General features: G+C 42.1%; 1 protein-coding gene across 1 annotated transcript in view; it reads left to right on the top strand.

The window, feature by feature from the left end:
* Window positions 1-15794, top strand: part of anos1 (anosmin 1) — a 49429-nt gene that overhangs the window by 4742 nt on the left and 28893 nt on the right. The window contains exon 2 of the mRNA XM_079563567.1: window positions 8848-8895. Within this exon, the coding sequence (XP_079419693.1) occupies window positions 8848-8895 (48 nt within the window). The remainder of the gene's footprint in view (window positions 1-8847; window positions 8896-15794) is intronic.

Genomic DNA, 15794 nt, shown 5'->3' with positions numbered 1-15794 from the left:
TCTTGTACAAAATTGACACTGCAGTGCGTCTACGAGGGAATGTCACACCCACAGATGTTCAGGCTTACTGGATAATGCCCTCAAATGTGAACAAAGTACAAGGAGTCCCAGGCCACACCATCGACTACACAACCAGTGCAGCAAGGAAACGGGCACTGGACCAGTCCATCAGTGAAGGACAAACTGAGAGCTCACCACCCAGCATCCGGACTCGCATTGGTGGCGGACCAATAAATAAGAGCACACTGGCAGAATTAAAACCTCTCACAGATATTATGCATGCACACAGGTCAGGACTCTGCTCTGTTATGGAGGAGTTCTGCCACCAGTATGCAGACCCCGTCCAGCCTCGTATCCTCCCGAAATCACTCCTCCGTCTCTATGACCCACAGATGAGGGGCAGTGAACTGTCTGCTCTTCTTCAGCACAGTGAGCATCTAAAACATCATGTTGCTGTGTCAGATGCAGAGGCAGAAGCACTTGAAGAGAAAACCAGGGAGCAGCACAAATCTGAATTCTGGCACACAGCACGAGCAGGAAGGATCACCGCATCAAACATGCACGCCGTCGTGTCCACCTCTATTGCCAAGCCTGCATTATCGACAGTGAAGAAGGTGTGTTATCCACAAAAGCAGCCACGTCAACTGTCAGACACTGAACCAGAGCCAATAAAATGGGGAAAAGTAAATGAAGACACCGCAAGAGAATGCTACATCTCACAGAGTAAGCTGCAGCACAGAGAACTCAAAGTGAAGAACTGTGGCTTCATCATCAACCCATCATTCCCTGAATTGGGTGCGACCCCTGATGCTCTTGTTAACTGTGAGTGCTGTGGAAAAGGCTGTGTGGAGATCAAGTGTCCATATAAGCACCGCGATCACGACCTTCTGCAGGCCTGTGAAGACAACAAGTTTTGTTTGCATTTAACAGATGGAATTGTGGAATTAAAGCAGACACACATGTACTATAAGCAAGTCCAAACACAAATCTTTGTTACTAACTCACAATTCTGTGATTTTGTTTTGTGGACAACCAAAACCTGTGTAATCACACGAGTCATGCCAGATGTGAACCTCTGGGGTAAACTTTTACCAGTGGCTCAGGATTTTTTTTACAACGTTGTTCTGCCTGAGCTTTTAGCCCATCATTACACTCATCCAGTGCCCAGTATTTCACAAGTAGAGCCTTCTGCAGAGCTTGCAGCCTCAATCAAAAGAAAGAAAAAAGCAAGTTGAGTAAATTTAGTTCTAGTAACAATCCTTTACATGGTTTTGATCATTGCAGGTCCAGTTTTATATTACTGTTTTTTGTTGTTTTAGAGAGAACCCAATTTTGCTCTGATGTTCCTTTGCCTTTTTCATTGCTGAAGTTAGGTTCAGAAATCTTTTTTGCTTTTACTTGAAGCAATTTAGTTAAGGTTGCAAATATGCTTCTTGTTCCTTTATTGAGCACTTTATTGCTTTAGCATGTTACCTATGTTGAGCATAATTGAAATTAATTTGGTGTTATATGTTTTTGAAATCAGTGTTGGGGAGAACACTTAGAAATTGTATGTAGTTGCTGAATACTGAATATTTGCCTTAAAATCTATTGTGTACTGTATTCTGATTACTTTGGATAATTTTAGAACATCACATTGATTGATTAAAAAAAAACTAGAAAAAAAACAAAAAAATGTAGAATGATTGTTGTAAACCAGGGGTCACCAACGTGGTGCCCGCGGGCACCCAGGGGCCCTTTGGGGCATGTCCAGTAGCCCTTGGGACTTTTTCTAAAGTGTAAAACACTTCATTTTCTTGAATCTAATTCTTAAAATTACAGTTATTTCGGTTCTTGTGACTCAGTATGAGTTTAAAATAAAGCTATTTGAATATAATATGGGGTCAATATCCTATAAGTGAACAGTGTACGTTTAAGTCTTTAGGATTTGTTTTTAACTGGTAGCCCTCGAACAACTTAATGCTCTTAAAGTAGCCATCAGCTGAAATAAGGTTGGTGACCCCTGTTGTAAACACATGGAAGAAAGTCTTTCTGCAAATGCACAGGAGCATATCACAGCGTCATGTGACACATGCAGTGTTTGTATAAACTGTGGCATAAGGCGCTTTAGATCTTCATTTTACGAGGAAAAGGTTGTCATTAAAAGTTCTTCAGCTCTTAATACATGTATTAAGTTGTTTGTTCAGTTCATTGTATTACAACACGCTTTGATTCATTTTATTTGGCATACTTTATCATAATTTGATTCTGAATTTGTTGTCTCTATTTCCAAATGTTGCCACTTCATTCATGATACCATCTAGTCGTTACATCTTATATAAAAAAGAGCCAGTGTTAATTTCATTCTGCTTTATTTCCGGCTTTATGGAGCAAATGATCAATGATTAACAGAATTTCATACTGGACAGCAGATATTCATTGCTTCAATACAACACTCGGGCACATATTAGTGAGTGCACACGCAACAGTCACTATTTTATCTAACAGAGTCATGCCTTCACCCTCACAGGGCACCACTAAACATACACGTATAGTGTCATTTAGTATGGTGTACTTAGAGCGTATACAGCCAATTACCCGCTCGACATGGATCCTTACATGGGCTAGTTTTCGTGTCGCCTCCACATCTTTTGCTTCCAATTGACTGCGGCCCCGGGTAAATGCTGGGATTTTTAAAGTGGCACCCATTAGGGCAACACTCTCCTTAATATCAAATCCCCTGTCAGCGAGCACTATGTCTCCAGGTGAAAGCTTTTGGAGAAAGCCAGATTTTTCAGCAATACGTTTGTCACTAGAACGCCCTCCCCATCCATTCGAAATAAAAGAGATGGTCCCTTGTGGTGTGATGCCTATGAGATATTTCATGGTGTACCTACTTTTGTAGTTGGAATATGTCTCTGCCTTGGCACGTAGATTTTGTGCTCGCTCTATAAAAAGTTCAAAACAGTCAATGATAACTGTGACACGGTCACCAAACATCTCAACATACTGGTGTGGCATGCTGGCCTGTATGCAATGTCTCATTGGCCAGTGCACCAAAGGGCTGAGGTGAGCATAAAGTACATGTATAGTATTGTTAAACACAGTGGATGTAGTTGTTCGGCTTATATCAAAGAGGTGTGCAATGTGCTCTAGAGGCAGATTCAGCCGTAAGCGCATGAGAGTCAACAAGAGCATCTGAAAATGAGAAATCTTTCGGTCTGTGTTTGGTAAGCTGGGACGAATTTGCATCAGCACACCCATTAGCAGAGCAAAAGATGGGAGCCCTGTGTAGAACTTCACTTTTGAGTCATTGTCTTTAAAAAATTCATCGTCCAGTTTCTTTTTGGACAGTTCCTCCTTCAATTTTCGGTTTTCTTCCTGCAGGTGCGCGATTTCCTTTAGCCTGAGCGAACACATCCTACATTCTTGCTGCTCCTCATCGTTGTTTTGACTGATCTGCTCTGGTTCCATTTCCACTGCAGTTTCAGCAATGTTTGTTGCTAAAAAACACAAAACAAAATTGAAGACATTATTAGTTATGCATAAACAGACGACAAGGACCGTCTACAGGCAGCCTAAATGGGTTAAATATGATTTAATTAACAGGACTTGATATTAACACTGTACAAGTAATAAAACACTGGTATATTTGTACTTTGGATAGGAAACATGTTAACATGGCAAGCCACTTTGACCAGTGCAGTTTGAAAGTGCTAGGTTCTGATTTTGAAATACATTATTTAAAAACATAAGCATGAAGGCTAGCTACAGAGGCTATTGAGGAAAAAAGGTTTGTCAACTCAAGTAAATACAAAAGGCAAAGTAGAATAGCTTCAAGTAGAATAACAATACAGAGCAAAACATTTACCTGCATTATCCACCTCTGTTAGTGGTCCAGCGTTATGAAGAACTGATGATGGCAGTTTTTTTGCTCTTGCTCTCCCACTTAACCTGTCGAATCTCGCTGTGGTAGCTGCTTTAACTTCAGTATGGCCAAGGTTCAGAGAGGGTGCCCAGTCTGGATCGCATTGTAGCATTTTGTAGGCAGGTTTGCCTACAAACAACAAGGATTTAAGCCAACAAAACGTTCAGTTAACAAATACACAAATTATTAAACTAATCATGCAATAACTACAATAAATATTAACCTACCTTTGTGGAAATGCTTGGAGCACACCAACATGTGAGCGGGAGTGTTTTTGAAAGTAATATTTGGTCTCCGTATGGCTGCAATCCATGCTATCCGTCGCCTCTTTGTGACTTCAGAAACGTGGCTTGAGCAATTTTTCTTCCATGAGGGGATTCGATAAAACCCGATCTGTCCGTTTATTGGTCTCCCATGGCTGTCGTGCGACCGGCTATGGCAGTTAATAACGCAACAACTTCTAGCCATTCCTTCTATACCTGCTTTTACGCCGTGTTTACTTGACGATAGCCTTCTGAGTCCGCGCGCTAGCCACTTCTACCTATAATCCTTTGCGGTTTTTAAGCGGAAGTGACGTAACATTTTCATTCTCTGATGGACTGCTTTTTCCCACTATCTAAGGGACAGAACCAAAACATATGTGTGCATGTGACTTGAACATTGTTTAAAATTGGGTGCACATGTTATTGCCAAAGTACTGTTGCCACAATATTAAGTGACACAATATCACACGTGGCCACAATGTATCGCAAAACCTTCCATCTGACGAGATTCAAGCTTATTTTTTTCAAACACAACCTAAAACAAAAAAGCATTATGGTTATGTCCAAAAGTAGCATTTTAGACATGGTTTTCCGAAATTACTTACCTTATATTTTTGCCTCGTTTTGTTCCTCATTTTGACTGATATCGCAACAATATTGTTATGGCAAAACTCATGTTATCAAATATCAAAATAATTTCTTATACAGTGCAGTTCTATTTAAATTTATATCTGTTTCAGACAAACAGCAATCTTTTTCAGCACAGCTCAGAGCAAAGGAGGGTTAAAAGCAGGGAGTGGCATTCTGCATATTGCCGGAGCGTGGAATTGAACCCACAATACAGAGGATATACCGATATGGATTATATAGTCCTAAAACGTTGTCTTTGAGAGTTTGTTTCTCCGGTAAAGTTTGTCAAGTGTTACCCAATTCAGTGCTCTAAGCTTTAGGCTGGAAGTCATCAATATGTGTCTCATGTGTTTGCGTTGCTTTGGTGTAGTCTCATGAGATGGGAGTGTGTCCCTGTAGACTTGCATAATACAGTGAATTGGCTGCGCTATGTTTCTAAGAGTCGAATGGTGTTCTCTTATAATTATTAGAGAATTCATTGTGTAGTGAGGTTATTTGTTATTTACGCACTTTCTGGAGCTTTATCATTCTCATATTAACCATCTATTACGATTATACAGTGTCTAAGTGTTACAATGCCCCACATGCTGTATGTTAGCACTGAGCAATACATCTATTTTATGGCTTTTTTTCATCTTTTATAGCTGCCTCTGTCATGCCTCTTTATCCTCCTTTATCATCTAAGGTCACAGCTGCGTTACACCCTACGGCACCTTTAACAGTAAGCCTTGTAAAATTGGCAGAAATATCCTGCAAGGAAAAAGGCAGTTTACAGATAAAAGACGGGACAACAGCACTGCCCTGGTCACCTGCTCTTTCTTCTCGTCTGACAACAGCAACAATGTATCAGTGCTGAAGCTCTGTTTACATGACTCCGAGTGGGTGCGTTTACCTTCCACTGTTTGATCTGCGCTGCTCCCCACGGACAGCAGGGCTATCTGGATCACATTCACCCCCGGAGTCCTTGACTTGAGCCCTGCTTTATGTTGGGGCTGCTGAGGAATGTCACGGTGAGTCACTGGGATGAAGTCCTGACCTATAATTATTCCCCGTTGGTCCCTGACATGGAGAGGTCAGGCCTGGACAGCTGGGGCAACATCCTGCTGAGCTTCTGCACTACATGGATGCTGTCACACCGCAAAATTGGCTCCCCCCTAGCCCGATCCGCTCCTGTCGCCGCTTGATTGATGGGTGAGGAAAGGTGTCAGAAAACACGACTGATGATTCCGAACACGCTCGAGTGTTGTGACAATCTGTATAAATTATCTGCAGGCAATGGCTGTCACTGCAAATATTGGGCCTTTATTTATGGGCTGGTGCCTGCAGGGGCTTGAGGGAGATTGATATTTTTTTATAAGTTACCGGACTCCACGTGGATTTTAATTATGAAATAAAACACAGCATGACAGGTGGGAAATCACTCATGGTTTAATCAAGGTTCAGCTGGCAGCCTAAATGCCTTTATGCAAAAAGTTTTTCAAAGACAGAAATTAATTTTTAAATGATGATGAAGTGGATGCTTTGGTAGATTTGTTGATGTTAGCCGTAACAAGTCAAAATAGAAATTTTGTTTCTGGTTTGTCGAGCGTAGAATCATGGCACCGGATTTTGAACACCAACCTGGTCAGTGAATCCCAACATTTGCTTCGCAGCACAGCACACACCTTCACCAATCAGAATTGCCGAGCTTTGCGATATCAGGTTCAGCTGCAACAGATAAAGGTTTGTCTGACTTTCCATAAAGCAGATTCTAAAGTGTTTAGATAGATAGTGATTCATCCCGGACTTATTTTAGTCACGTGGCTGTCCCCCAGAGGTACTCTGAATGTCGTGGAAACTCCTCTAAAAGAGGGCGCTGTCCACATAAAACCAAATATGTGTGTATTGTTAATGTGGGGCAATTTGTCTGTTTAATAAAGAATTTAAAAAATCAATCAACTCTATCAAATACCAAAATCGCAAATCGAAACACGATCGCAAAAAAAATACAATAAAATAATACGCAATTCGATTTTTAGTCAAATGGCATTTTTAGTTGATGGCATTTTAAATCAGTTATTCTACCATAAAGTATTTGTTTAAGTTTTGAAATTAATTTGAATTACTGAAATACAGTAGTTTATAGAGTTAGAAAAGTGTAATGCACTTTTACTTATATAGTGTATATAGGTACCCAACCAATTAAAAGCTTTACAATATAATAGTTAAAAAGCTATAATAGTTAAAAAGCTACCCTCAAGGAGCCTTGTTCGAGTCCATAGCTTTATGACTGATGTCTTGACCTAGGTTTGCATTGACAGGGTGTTTCCTCTTATTAAACATTTACAAGCCATAAACAGTAATTACCTTTATACTACTATCAATGTGGCATGATGCAACTATTTAATTACTCTTTAAATATTTGCATTTGTGGGTGTGATCCTATCATCAAATGCTGCACAGAGCACCAAGAACTCAGAGCAGCAGCAGAGGGTTCACGTCATCCACTGTTCGTGTGGACAGGACATAAATCGCAGCTGAGTGGAGACTTCCTTTTGGAGCGGTGCTGGTGCTGCCCCTTCGATACATTTCTCATCCTTATCACCATTTTTGTAGTGGGGATTCTCAGAACAATCACGGGTCCCTTTGAAGCCCATTTTGGTCATTATCCTTGACACTAAAAGCACTGCACTTACTGGTACTGGATGTCAAATTAAACCCTTTAATGATAAGTTCTCTCATAGAGTCTCATGGGAAATTTCCTCTGGATTACATTGTTGGGGAAAAGCCTTTGAACTTGACATTGAACTTGCACAGACTTTCTGCATGCCAAATATTGGCCCGCTACAACGTTGTATATGCGGAGTTTTGCATTCATTATCAAGATCCTGGTCAATGAAAAGTAAGAATCCAAGAAGTGTAAGCAATGCATGGTCTCCTTTTGAAAGTGCGTTTTTATCCTTACATTTAGATTTACAGCTTATTCTCAAGACACAACCCCCAGAGTGCCACAAAGCAGTCTGGCCTGTCTACACGTTCAAGCATTTAGTGTCTTTTACGATGATCAACTGGTCTATTATTCCAGAGTGCTAGCCTTGCACTTGCTATCCGAGAACAATTATGTTAGCAGGGAATGACAGAATAATGCGACGTCCTAATGAAATTCAGGAAATGGACTTTTGCACAAGCTATTGAACCCAAAGTGGTCTTGCACTCGGCAACCTTTCTATTTACACATTGGATTCTTATGAAGAAAAGGCCGGTCCATTAAAGCCAAATGTTTGTCCTAGCGCGAAAGGTGGTACTTCCAAGTAATTAAAGGAAATTGGGAGAATCTGCAGTGTGCGCAGGAGGGCTGACTTTCAGTTCCTGTTGCGATGACCTCGGGACGTCTGTTGAGAGATCAAACAGGCCCGGAGAAAAGCTCAGGTCACCGCGCTCCGCTGAAAATGGCCAGAGCGGTGCCCCGGTCCTTACCTTCTGACCCCGCTTTTCCTGCTCGGGTTATGCACATTTGCTCATTCAGACACTTTGATTTATTTTTCTCTACCAATTCCGCGGTATGTTGTTGCAAAGGCTTTCAAAAAGTAGTCATTGTAGTTCAGATAGTTTTGTTCATCATCCACTAAGGCTGGACGAAATGGTGAAAAAGAATGACAAAAACACCTTTTCTGTCTCATATGAATTGATCTCGCTTGAAAGAAGAAAGAAAAACATCTTCCATTGTTCTCACTCAAACTCCAAACCAGGTTTTCACTCAATAAATGATGACTATTGGGAAAGTTGAGATGATCGTTTTTGAATTTCGATTCATTGTCCAGCACTTTCAATCCAACGTCTCTAACTTCAGGCCTATTGTTATTTATTTTTCCACAATCAAAATGCCTTTTCACACTTTTTTTTTTCTTCTATCTTTGCCTTGGCTGCCATAGAACATAAGAATATTGCGGATCTGTTGGGAATTTGTTTTTGTTTAGTACCCTTTGTTTTTAGGAATTGCTTTCTGAAAACATTGTGCCCACAAAAATGAGATCATGTGGCTAATTTGCATGTTCTTTTCTCTTTCAGAATAATGGATCTTTGGTGTGGTGCCAGAATCACAAGCAGTGCTCCAAGGTGCGTTCACTCCTCCTTACATGAATGAGACAAATGCCACAGATTCGCTTCATTATCGGTGAATACGGCGCCATAACACGCACAGGTCCTGACAAGCCCAACGTTTACACGCCTCCGGGAATCACCTCGAAACCCCTGCAGCTCCTGCATTCTCTCTAATGTAGCTAATCCTTCGCCAGGCAGCGCAACCATCTGTGATTGAAAGAAGTTAATACCTAGCTGTTTATGAATTTCTTTTTTTTCTTTTTTTTAATGCCATAATTTGGGATTTGAGTCGGAGACGTTGCGGCATACCTCCCGCAGGGCTTGTTTGGGTTTCATACTCTGTCCCCGGAGAAGGTTGATACAAAAGCCAGTGTTGACAGCGCCTCTGAAAAGATGGTGCTGACATATTCTATCAGACTGTCCTGCAGCCGCTGACAGGCCTCTTGGAGATGTGCAGAAGTAGACTCCAGTCAGAGGAGCATGGGCTGGAATAAAGAGAAAGATGGGCTTGGTGCTATATGGAGAAACATGACTCCTGGATTCTTCCTTAATCTAATTATCGGGGCAAAGAAATAGCTCTAGCTTTGAATACTCCGCTTGCTTGACTTCATTTACATGTATATTATACTGTATTTGTCAGTACATTTATTTCAGCTGGTTGAAGCCTAGGATGTTCAGCACAGAGTCTGTTGGTTACAGCAGTCCAGCAAAAATATGTAAATATTCAGTTTCCCTCCGGCATTTCTTCAAATATTGACAAAATATGATAAGTTAAGCAAGGTATGCGCCGGTAGATAATATACAGTTTTCCTCTGCATTCTTTTACATTGTGGAAATGCTGGCATCTGTTGAACAGTAAAGAAGATGGTAGTTGAGAATAAACATGTCATCTGCAGACTTAACTTGTTTGTGGCTCCCATAATACATCCCGAATTTTACAGTTGTAGGAGAAGGCAAAGCGAGTGCATAGAGCTGAGTTATTTTCCCAAAAGTGTCATGTTTTCACAGATGCATTTCCCGAAAATGTACTCTATAATAAAACAAGTCTAGTGCCCCTTCTATTAAGCTATGGACATGGATCTTTCTGAAGACTCTTTAAAAGGATGTATTCATAACTGTCCCCTTTGTTCTCTCTCTGTTTCCCTACACGCTTTAATGTGCAGGAAGTTGTCCAGGTGACCGCAAAGTACACATAGTCGTGTGTGCATAAATATTGGTGTACTTAAACAGGAATGCATGCTGGGAGTTTGGGAGGCTCGTAACAACACATTCGGCTAAACAGATTTCTTGTCTTGTCGGCGCATTGGCAGCGTCTAATAATGACTTGAAGCAGCTGAGATTGTTTACCTGACAAAATCATCCTTTCTCTCTGCTTTTTCTTATGCCTGAGAACCATTTCTTCTCATAAGCGATCATCATCATCATCAGTCATGTATCGAGCATCCAACACGGGATTGATCCCGTAGATCCCGGAGTGTCCCGTTGTGTGGAGTTGGATCTCACTGGCTTGATGGAAAGTCGTCTAATGTGCTACAGATGTTTCATGAATGATGAAGATTTGAGCTGAAAGGTTAAAGGTCAAGGTCAAATATCATGTACAGGCCCCTCTTCCTCTGTTCTTGAAATTGGTGAATCCTCTATATAGATCCCATGCTGTTGTTCCCTCATCACATATATTTTGCTTAATTCCCACATGTTTGAGTAATCCTGCATATTCAGCTTGTCTCCAAATCCCCCACCTGCTGATGTGCTTGTGGCCCTCCTGGGTGTTTTAAAAAACTTCAGACGACCTCACTTGTTTCTCCGTAATGAGTCGCACGATTGAAAATATATGTAGATTTGACCTCATCCACCGATATATTGAAGACACATAATAGTATATGTCCATGTGAGGTGTGATTGACTGGTTAGGCTTCCTGAACTCCTGCTCGTTTGAATTTCAAATACTTTCCTCTGTCTTGATTTGCATTTCCTGGGATACAGCAGGGCTATTGTGCTCAGTGCTTTTGACTACATCTGCAATGCAAAGGACATTTCCCTCTCTGCCCTAATTAGCAAATATTTACATCATGTCCCTGTGGAGCAACTCGGAATTAATTCTAATGAGGGCACAAGTTGTTCTTTCGTCGGTGAACTCCGGTCCATGTTACTAAAAGCAGCGGGTGAAGGAGAGGTTTATGTAGGCCTGGCTCTCTATCAAAGAGTTCGGCCATTGTGTGATGATGTCAAAATGCATGAGAGAAGATGTTGTGTTCATCAAGCTGTGAAACGTGTTCCTCTGCTTTCCACTGTGAAGGCCAGCAACTGCTCTTGGCACAACTCAATCCCCAGTCGGTTAATGTTGAAGAGGCTTTTTACTGGCCGCAACTTTAAGCGCAGCATACTGTTTTCATAATCAAGCAGCTGAGACACCACTATTTGAATGTCCTCAACTCTTAATAGACTTCTTGTTCTGTGTTCCCCTAACAACCGTGTCACTTCACACTTCTTTATCCCCCTGCCTGGCTGAAAACGAATGGATTAGATGTAAACCTTCAGAAATAATGACACGCTGGTTCTGGTGCGGTACAGCTGTAACTTCAGTGGTGCTTGTTTTAAGAGGTCTTCACATTTAATCAGTTTAATTGTAGCCCTGCTCTGGGTTCAGCCACATGGCTTATGTACGCAGCCATGGGCGCACTGCCTGTGCTTTTTGCAGCCAGGAGTCAATATTTGGTGGCAAACATCACCACACTTAACAGGGCACTCTAATGGCTTTAATACACTCTTAGGGCTTGAGTGCGGGTGTCAAAACACAGGGCTATTGTGGCCACTCTTAACAATTGCTCCAAATGGGCTCATGCTGTACAGTGGTTTCCTGTGAATAGCTCGACAGCAGCTGATTAGCCCCCTTCACCTCATGAACAGTGCACAGTCAAACAAGCGCACAAAGGGGGGACCAGTCCGACCAGAGGGCTCCCCACGGCTGAGGAAAATGCGAGGAAGCGCGGCCTAATAATTCAGACAAAGGATGCACTGACCCCGTCCATCTGTTGCCATTTTTAAGGAGATCAAAGCCCCTTGTTTCCATTTGGGCTGAGAAAGTCCTTGTGGTCATCTCGTCCACGCCGCGTCCAGCCCCAAAACCCCGCTCTCAATGTCCTTTTTGTCATGGTAATTAACCCGCCTGCCCTCCCTCTACAGGCCCAGTGAGGTGGCATTTTGTCGTGTTGGTGAGTCATTATCATTCCATAACACCGAACTGGCTACAAACCCCATTCAGAGGAGGACGCCGGAAGAACTGGGATTTCTAAAAAAGCTTTGTCGTTTTTGTCCACCACTGTCAGGAATCCGGAAAAAAAAAAGTTTGGATACTTGCCTTTCACGGCTTGAAAAAATCCCAAGGGCGTTCTCTTTGGTGGGGAGGAAAAAAATAGATTTTGTGCATGTACACGGTTGGATTTTTGTAACAGCCAAGAAGCTTTCCGAATTCAGAGCGTGGCGGGTTTTACCAGGCAAGGGTCGCCCCCATGGGTGTGATCCAAGCTTCAAATCAAATGCTAGGATTGACTTAAGGCAGTTAAATGTCGGTTTGAAGCAACGAGTTCACTTCATTACACACACTTCTCTCGGGAAAGAGAGAGAGGAAGAAAGGACATGTGCGCTAAGCTTGAATAAGTTGGCCTTCAAGGAGCCATTGGAATATGCCCATCACTAAACCTTCCCCAGAAAAATGTCAAGAGACTATCCGAGGCATTTTGAAGCAACTATATTTGGCCTTTACACGCAGCAGTTTCTAATTCAACATCTTAGAGTCTTGGCAGTTTGTTTAAAGTGAACCCCATCCTTGCATTACATTCATTCCGAAGACGTAGCAACATTGTCTGTTTGTCTTTTGACGAGCAAGGCATGTTTTTTCATCGGTGTCGAACGCAGGTGTTTCTTTTGTCAATCACACCCTGAGCCCCACATACCAGCGCATATAGGAATACGAAGTGTTTACCCTATTGGGATAACACGCGCCGCCGTCTTCACATGTTGGAGGCTTTGGAGGAGTTCGCCTGAATAACAATTGCTGGAATGCTACTATGTCTCATTCAGCATGGCTTTCAAAGCCCACTGTCAGGCCCCGGACCAACCCCCACTTTTTCTCACGGCAAAATAATGGAGAAAGTTTGTTTCCTTATCATCTTGAAAGTTATACATGAGCGAGTGTGTGGAGCGTTTCTGACACATAAGAAAGAATGAAAAAGTCTTGGGTGAGTGTCAAAGTCGGTAGGCGAACTCCTGGCGCTTTGGCTGCAGCTTAGTTTGATCAAAAAAGTTGGTTTAACTAGGTAGTACTAATCCTGAATGTACTTGTATTTGATGACATTATTATCAGAACATTTTGCAGCGCCTAAAGCAGTAATTCATAAATATTTCATTATCTGTTGAACAAATATTTGCTTAACCAGCAATTTCCCCTGGATGTAAGCACGTCTATCACTATTAAATGCCTAATTGACATTCAAAATAAGCGCACGCTCTCAGCCCATTAGTTATTGGCGCTCCTGCAGTGAGGTTTCCCTAATGTGTTTGGTTTACAAGTCTTTGTGTGGTCATCCCTTCCTTTGGCGGTTCGCGGTATATCGTGGGTCGCAGTGAAAAAGTGTGATAAACTAGGTGCTTGGTGCTAGTTTACAGCCGGGCATGGCAGGCATTGTTGGGTGATTAGACACACTTCAAAGCACCTTTTGGTCAGGTTGGGGCCAGACGCGGCTCTCACCTTCCACAGCCACATTACCAGCCCCGACACCTTCAACTCAGCCTCCAAATCAGTGTGGCTAACTCACCTGTCAGTCCGCCTCTTAAATAGAGCGTGTCCAAGAGAATAGACCATGGCCATTTTGACTCCATCGATTTTCTTATTTGGAAAATCTCTTAAGTTCTGTTGAGCTAAAGGCCCTGTATTCACCCCAATGCCTTGCGGAGAGAGAGAGAGAGAGAGAGAGAGAGAGAGAGAGAGAGAGCGTGTGTGTGTGTGTGTGTGTGTGTGTGTGTGTGTGTGTGTGTGTGTGTGTGTTTGGGGGGAGTGTGAAGCATGCAGGGCTGGTCAGTCCCAGCAGGAAGGACCTGATCTGGACATGGTTGTTAAGTTTCATTGGGCAAAGGGGGGGTCGCTTCATTGGCTCCTATCTGTAGAGCTCATTATTCACATGGTGGGTGGCAGAGAATGAAAACCCCCACAGCAAAAAAAAAAAGTTAAAGAAGTGGCCACAGGAGAGGAGGCACGAAGGCCACAGTTTGCGCTTCGGCGTTGAAAGCACACCACTGTTGTGCTGTTTCTGTTTTGATATATGAAACTGCATGTGCGATGTGCTATATATATTAGCATTAGCCAACTAAATAGTCATCCAGGTTTTGAAAATCATCATTGGGCTTAGTTTTGAAAGATACCTGGAAAAGTGGCAGTAGCTTGTCGTACCATAACGGGTGTGAAAATGTACTGCACCCTGGCTTCATCTTTACACTTACACAGTCTTTGCTTTGTGAGTGCATATGATATGGTTCAGTCCCTGCTTATAATTATAAAAACATAGCATACCAGCAAAACTGAAGTTACTAAATTATTGATCACTCTGCGTCTTTTGAAGCTGTACTGTTGCATCCTGCGTACGCATCAGTAACCTCAGTAACTAATAAGATGTTTGACTTTCTCCTGTCCGTTTTTCTTTTCTCATCAAAAAATGAAAACAAATGGTAAAGATCCTTCTTCCGTGTTAAGAAAGCGCACAGTTTGTGATGAGCTGTCTGGCTGAGTGCTCTATAGGCGCTGACTAATGTGCTCCTGGAAACTGTCCATTAAAGAAGTAATTCACTTCATTTGGCTGTGTATTGATTCTGCAGTGCCTAGTGTCTTTTTAATGGTGTCTGTAATCAACCTTTAACATGCGCTCAATCTGCAAGCTCTCGTTGTCAGATGGGATTATATTCTCCGCAGGATTATTGCAATCAACACAGCCGCACAATCCTCTTTCGGCTGGTCACACTGAGACAATCTGCTCCTCATCATCCAGCGCTCGCTTTCATCGTAAACAAGCCTCAGAGCGTACCTTGCCACCGTCACTGCTCTTCCTCACGTGAGACTGTCAATTCATTCAGGGGAAAACTAATCTGCAGTTTTACACGTTGCACGAACTGATCATCACATTAAGACATTGAGATTAAATTGTAAGGATCAAAGGCTCATGTGCTCAGTCAGTTTGTGATGGCTTTACCCACAGCCTAATTCCTGCAGAATGTGTGTGACAGCTACGAGAAAAAGTGTGTCAAGCGGTCACTCATTAACATACAGAATGTGACAATTACTGTTTTCCCCTGCCATTTATAGTAGGCGGCAAAACTCAGAAAATAAAAAGCAAAATGTGACTATGCGATGATGGATCATTATTATAAAGTACAGATGGACTACTGCCTAAATCAGAGAAAATGTTTGCGTAGACCATCACAGTGAAATGCAGCTTTTATTAATTCTCCTCTGGTGACAGCCGCTGGATGTAGAAACTTGGCAGTCGCATAAAAACATTGAATCATTTGAGCTTTGCCTAATTATTTGTTAAACAAGTTAAGTACTTCCCAATCACTGTCTATTTTAGACAAATAGAGAGAAATTATATTGTTGTTGCACCTGAAGCTGTACTTTTCCAATAATTGTCAGGCATGTGACCGTCACTGACTTTCTGCACTGTTGTTATTATGTTATGGTGTGTTTTAATGTTTTGCTTTATCTGCTCAGAGGTCCATCTTGGGACAGACATTAACATGTAGTGTGAAACATGAGCATATAGAACAGGGGTGTCGAACTTGTTTGGGTCGTGGGCCGAAATTCAGCCCCCACAGCGTGTCGCGGGCCACATGTATTGTAAAGGACTATGGCCTTATAAATAGTAACG

The sequence above is a fragment of the Gobius niger genome (genome assembly GCF_951799975.1).
Source record: "Gobius niger genome assembly, chromosome: 9".
NCBI lineage: Eukaryota > Metazoa > Chordata > Actinopteri > Gobiiformes > Gobiidae > Gobius > Gobius niger.
This window is presented reverse-complemented; position numbering and strand designations above follow the sequence as displayed.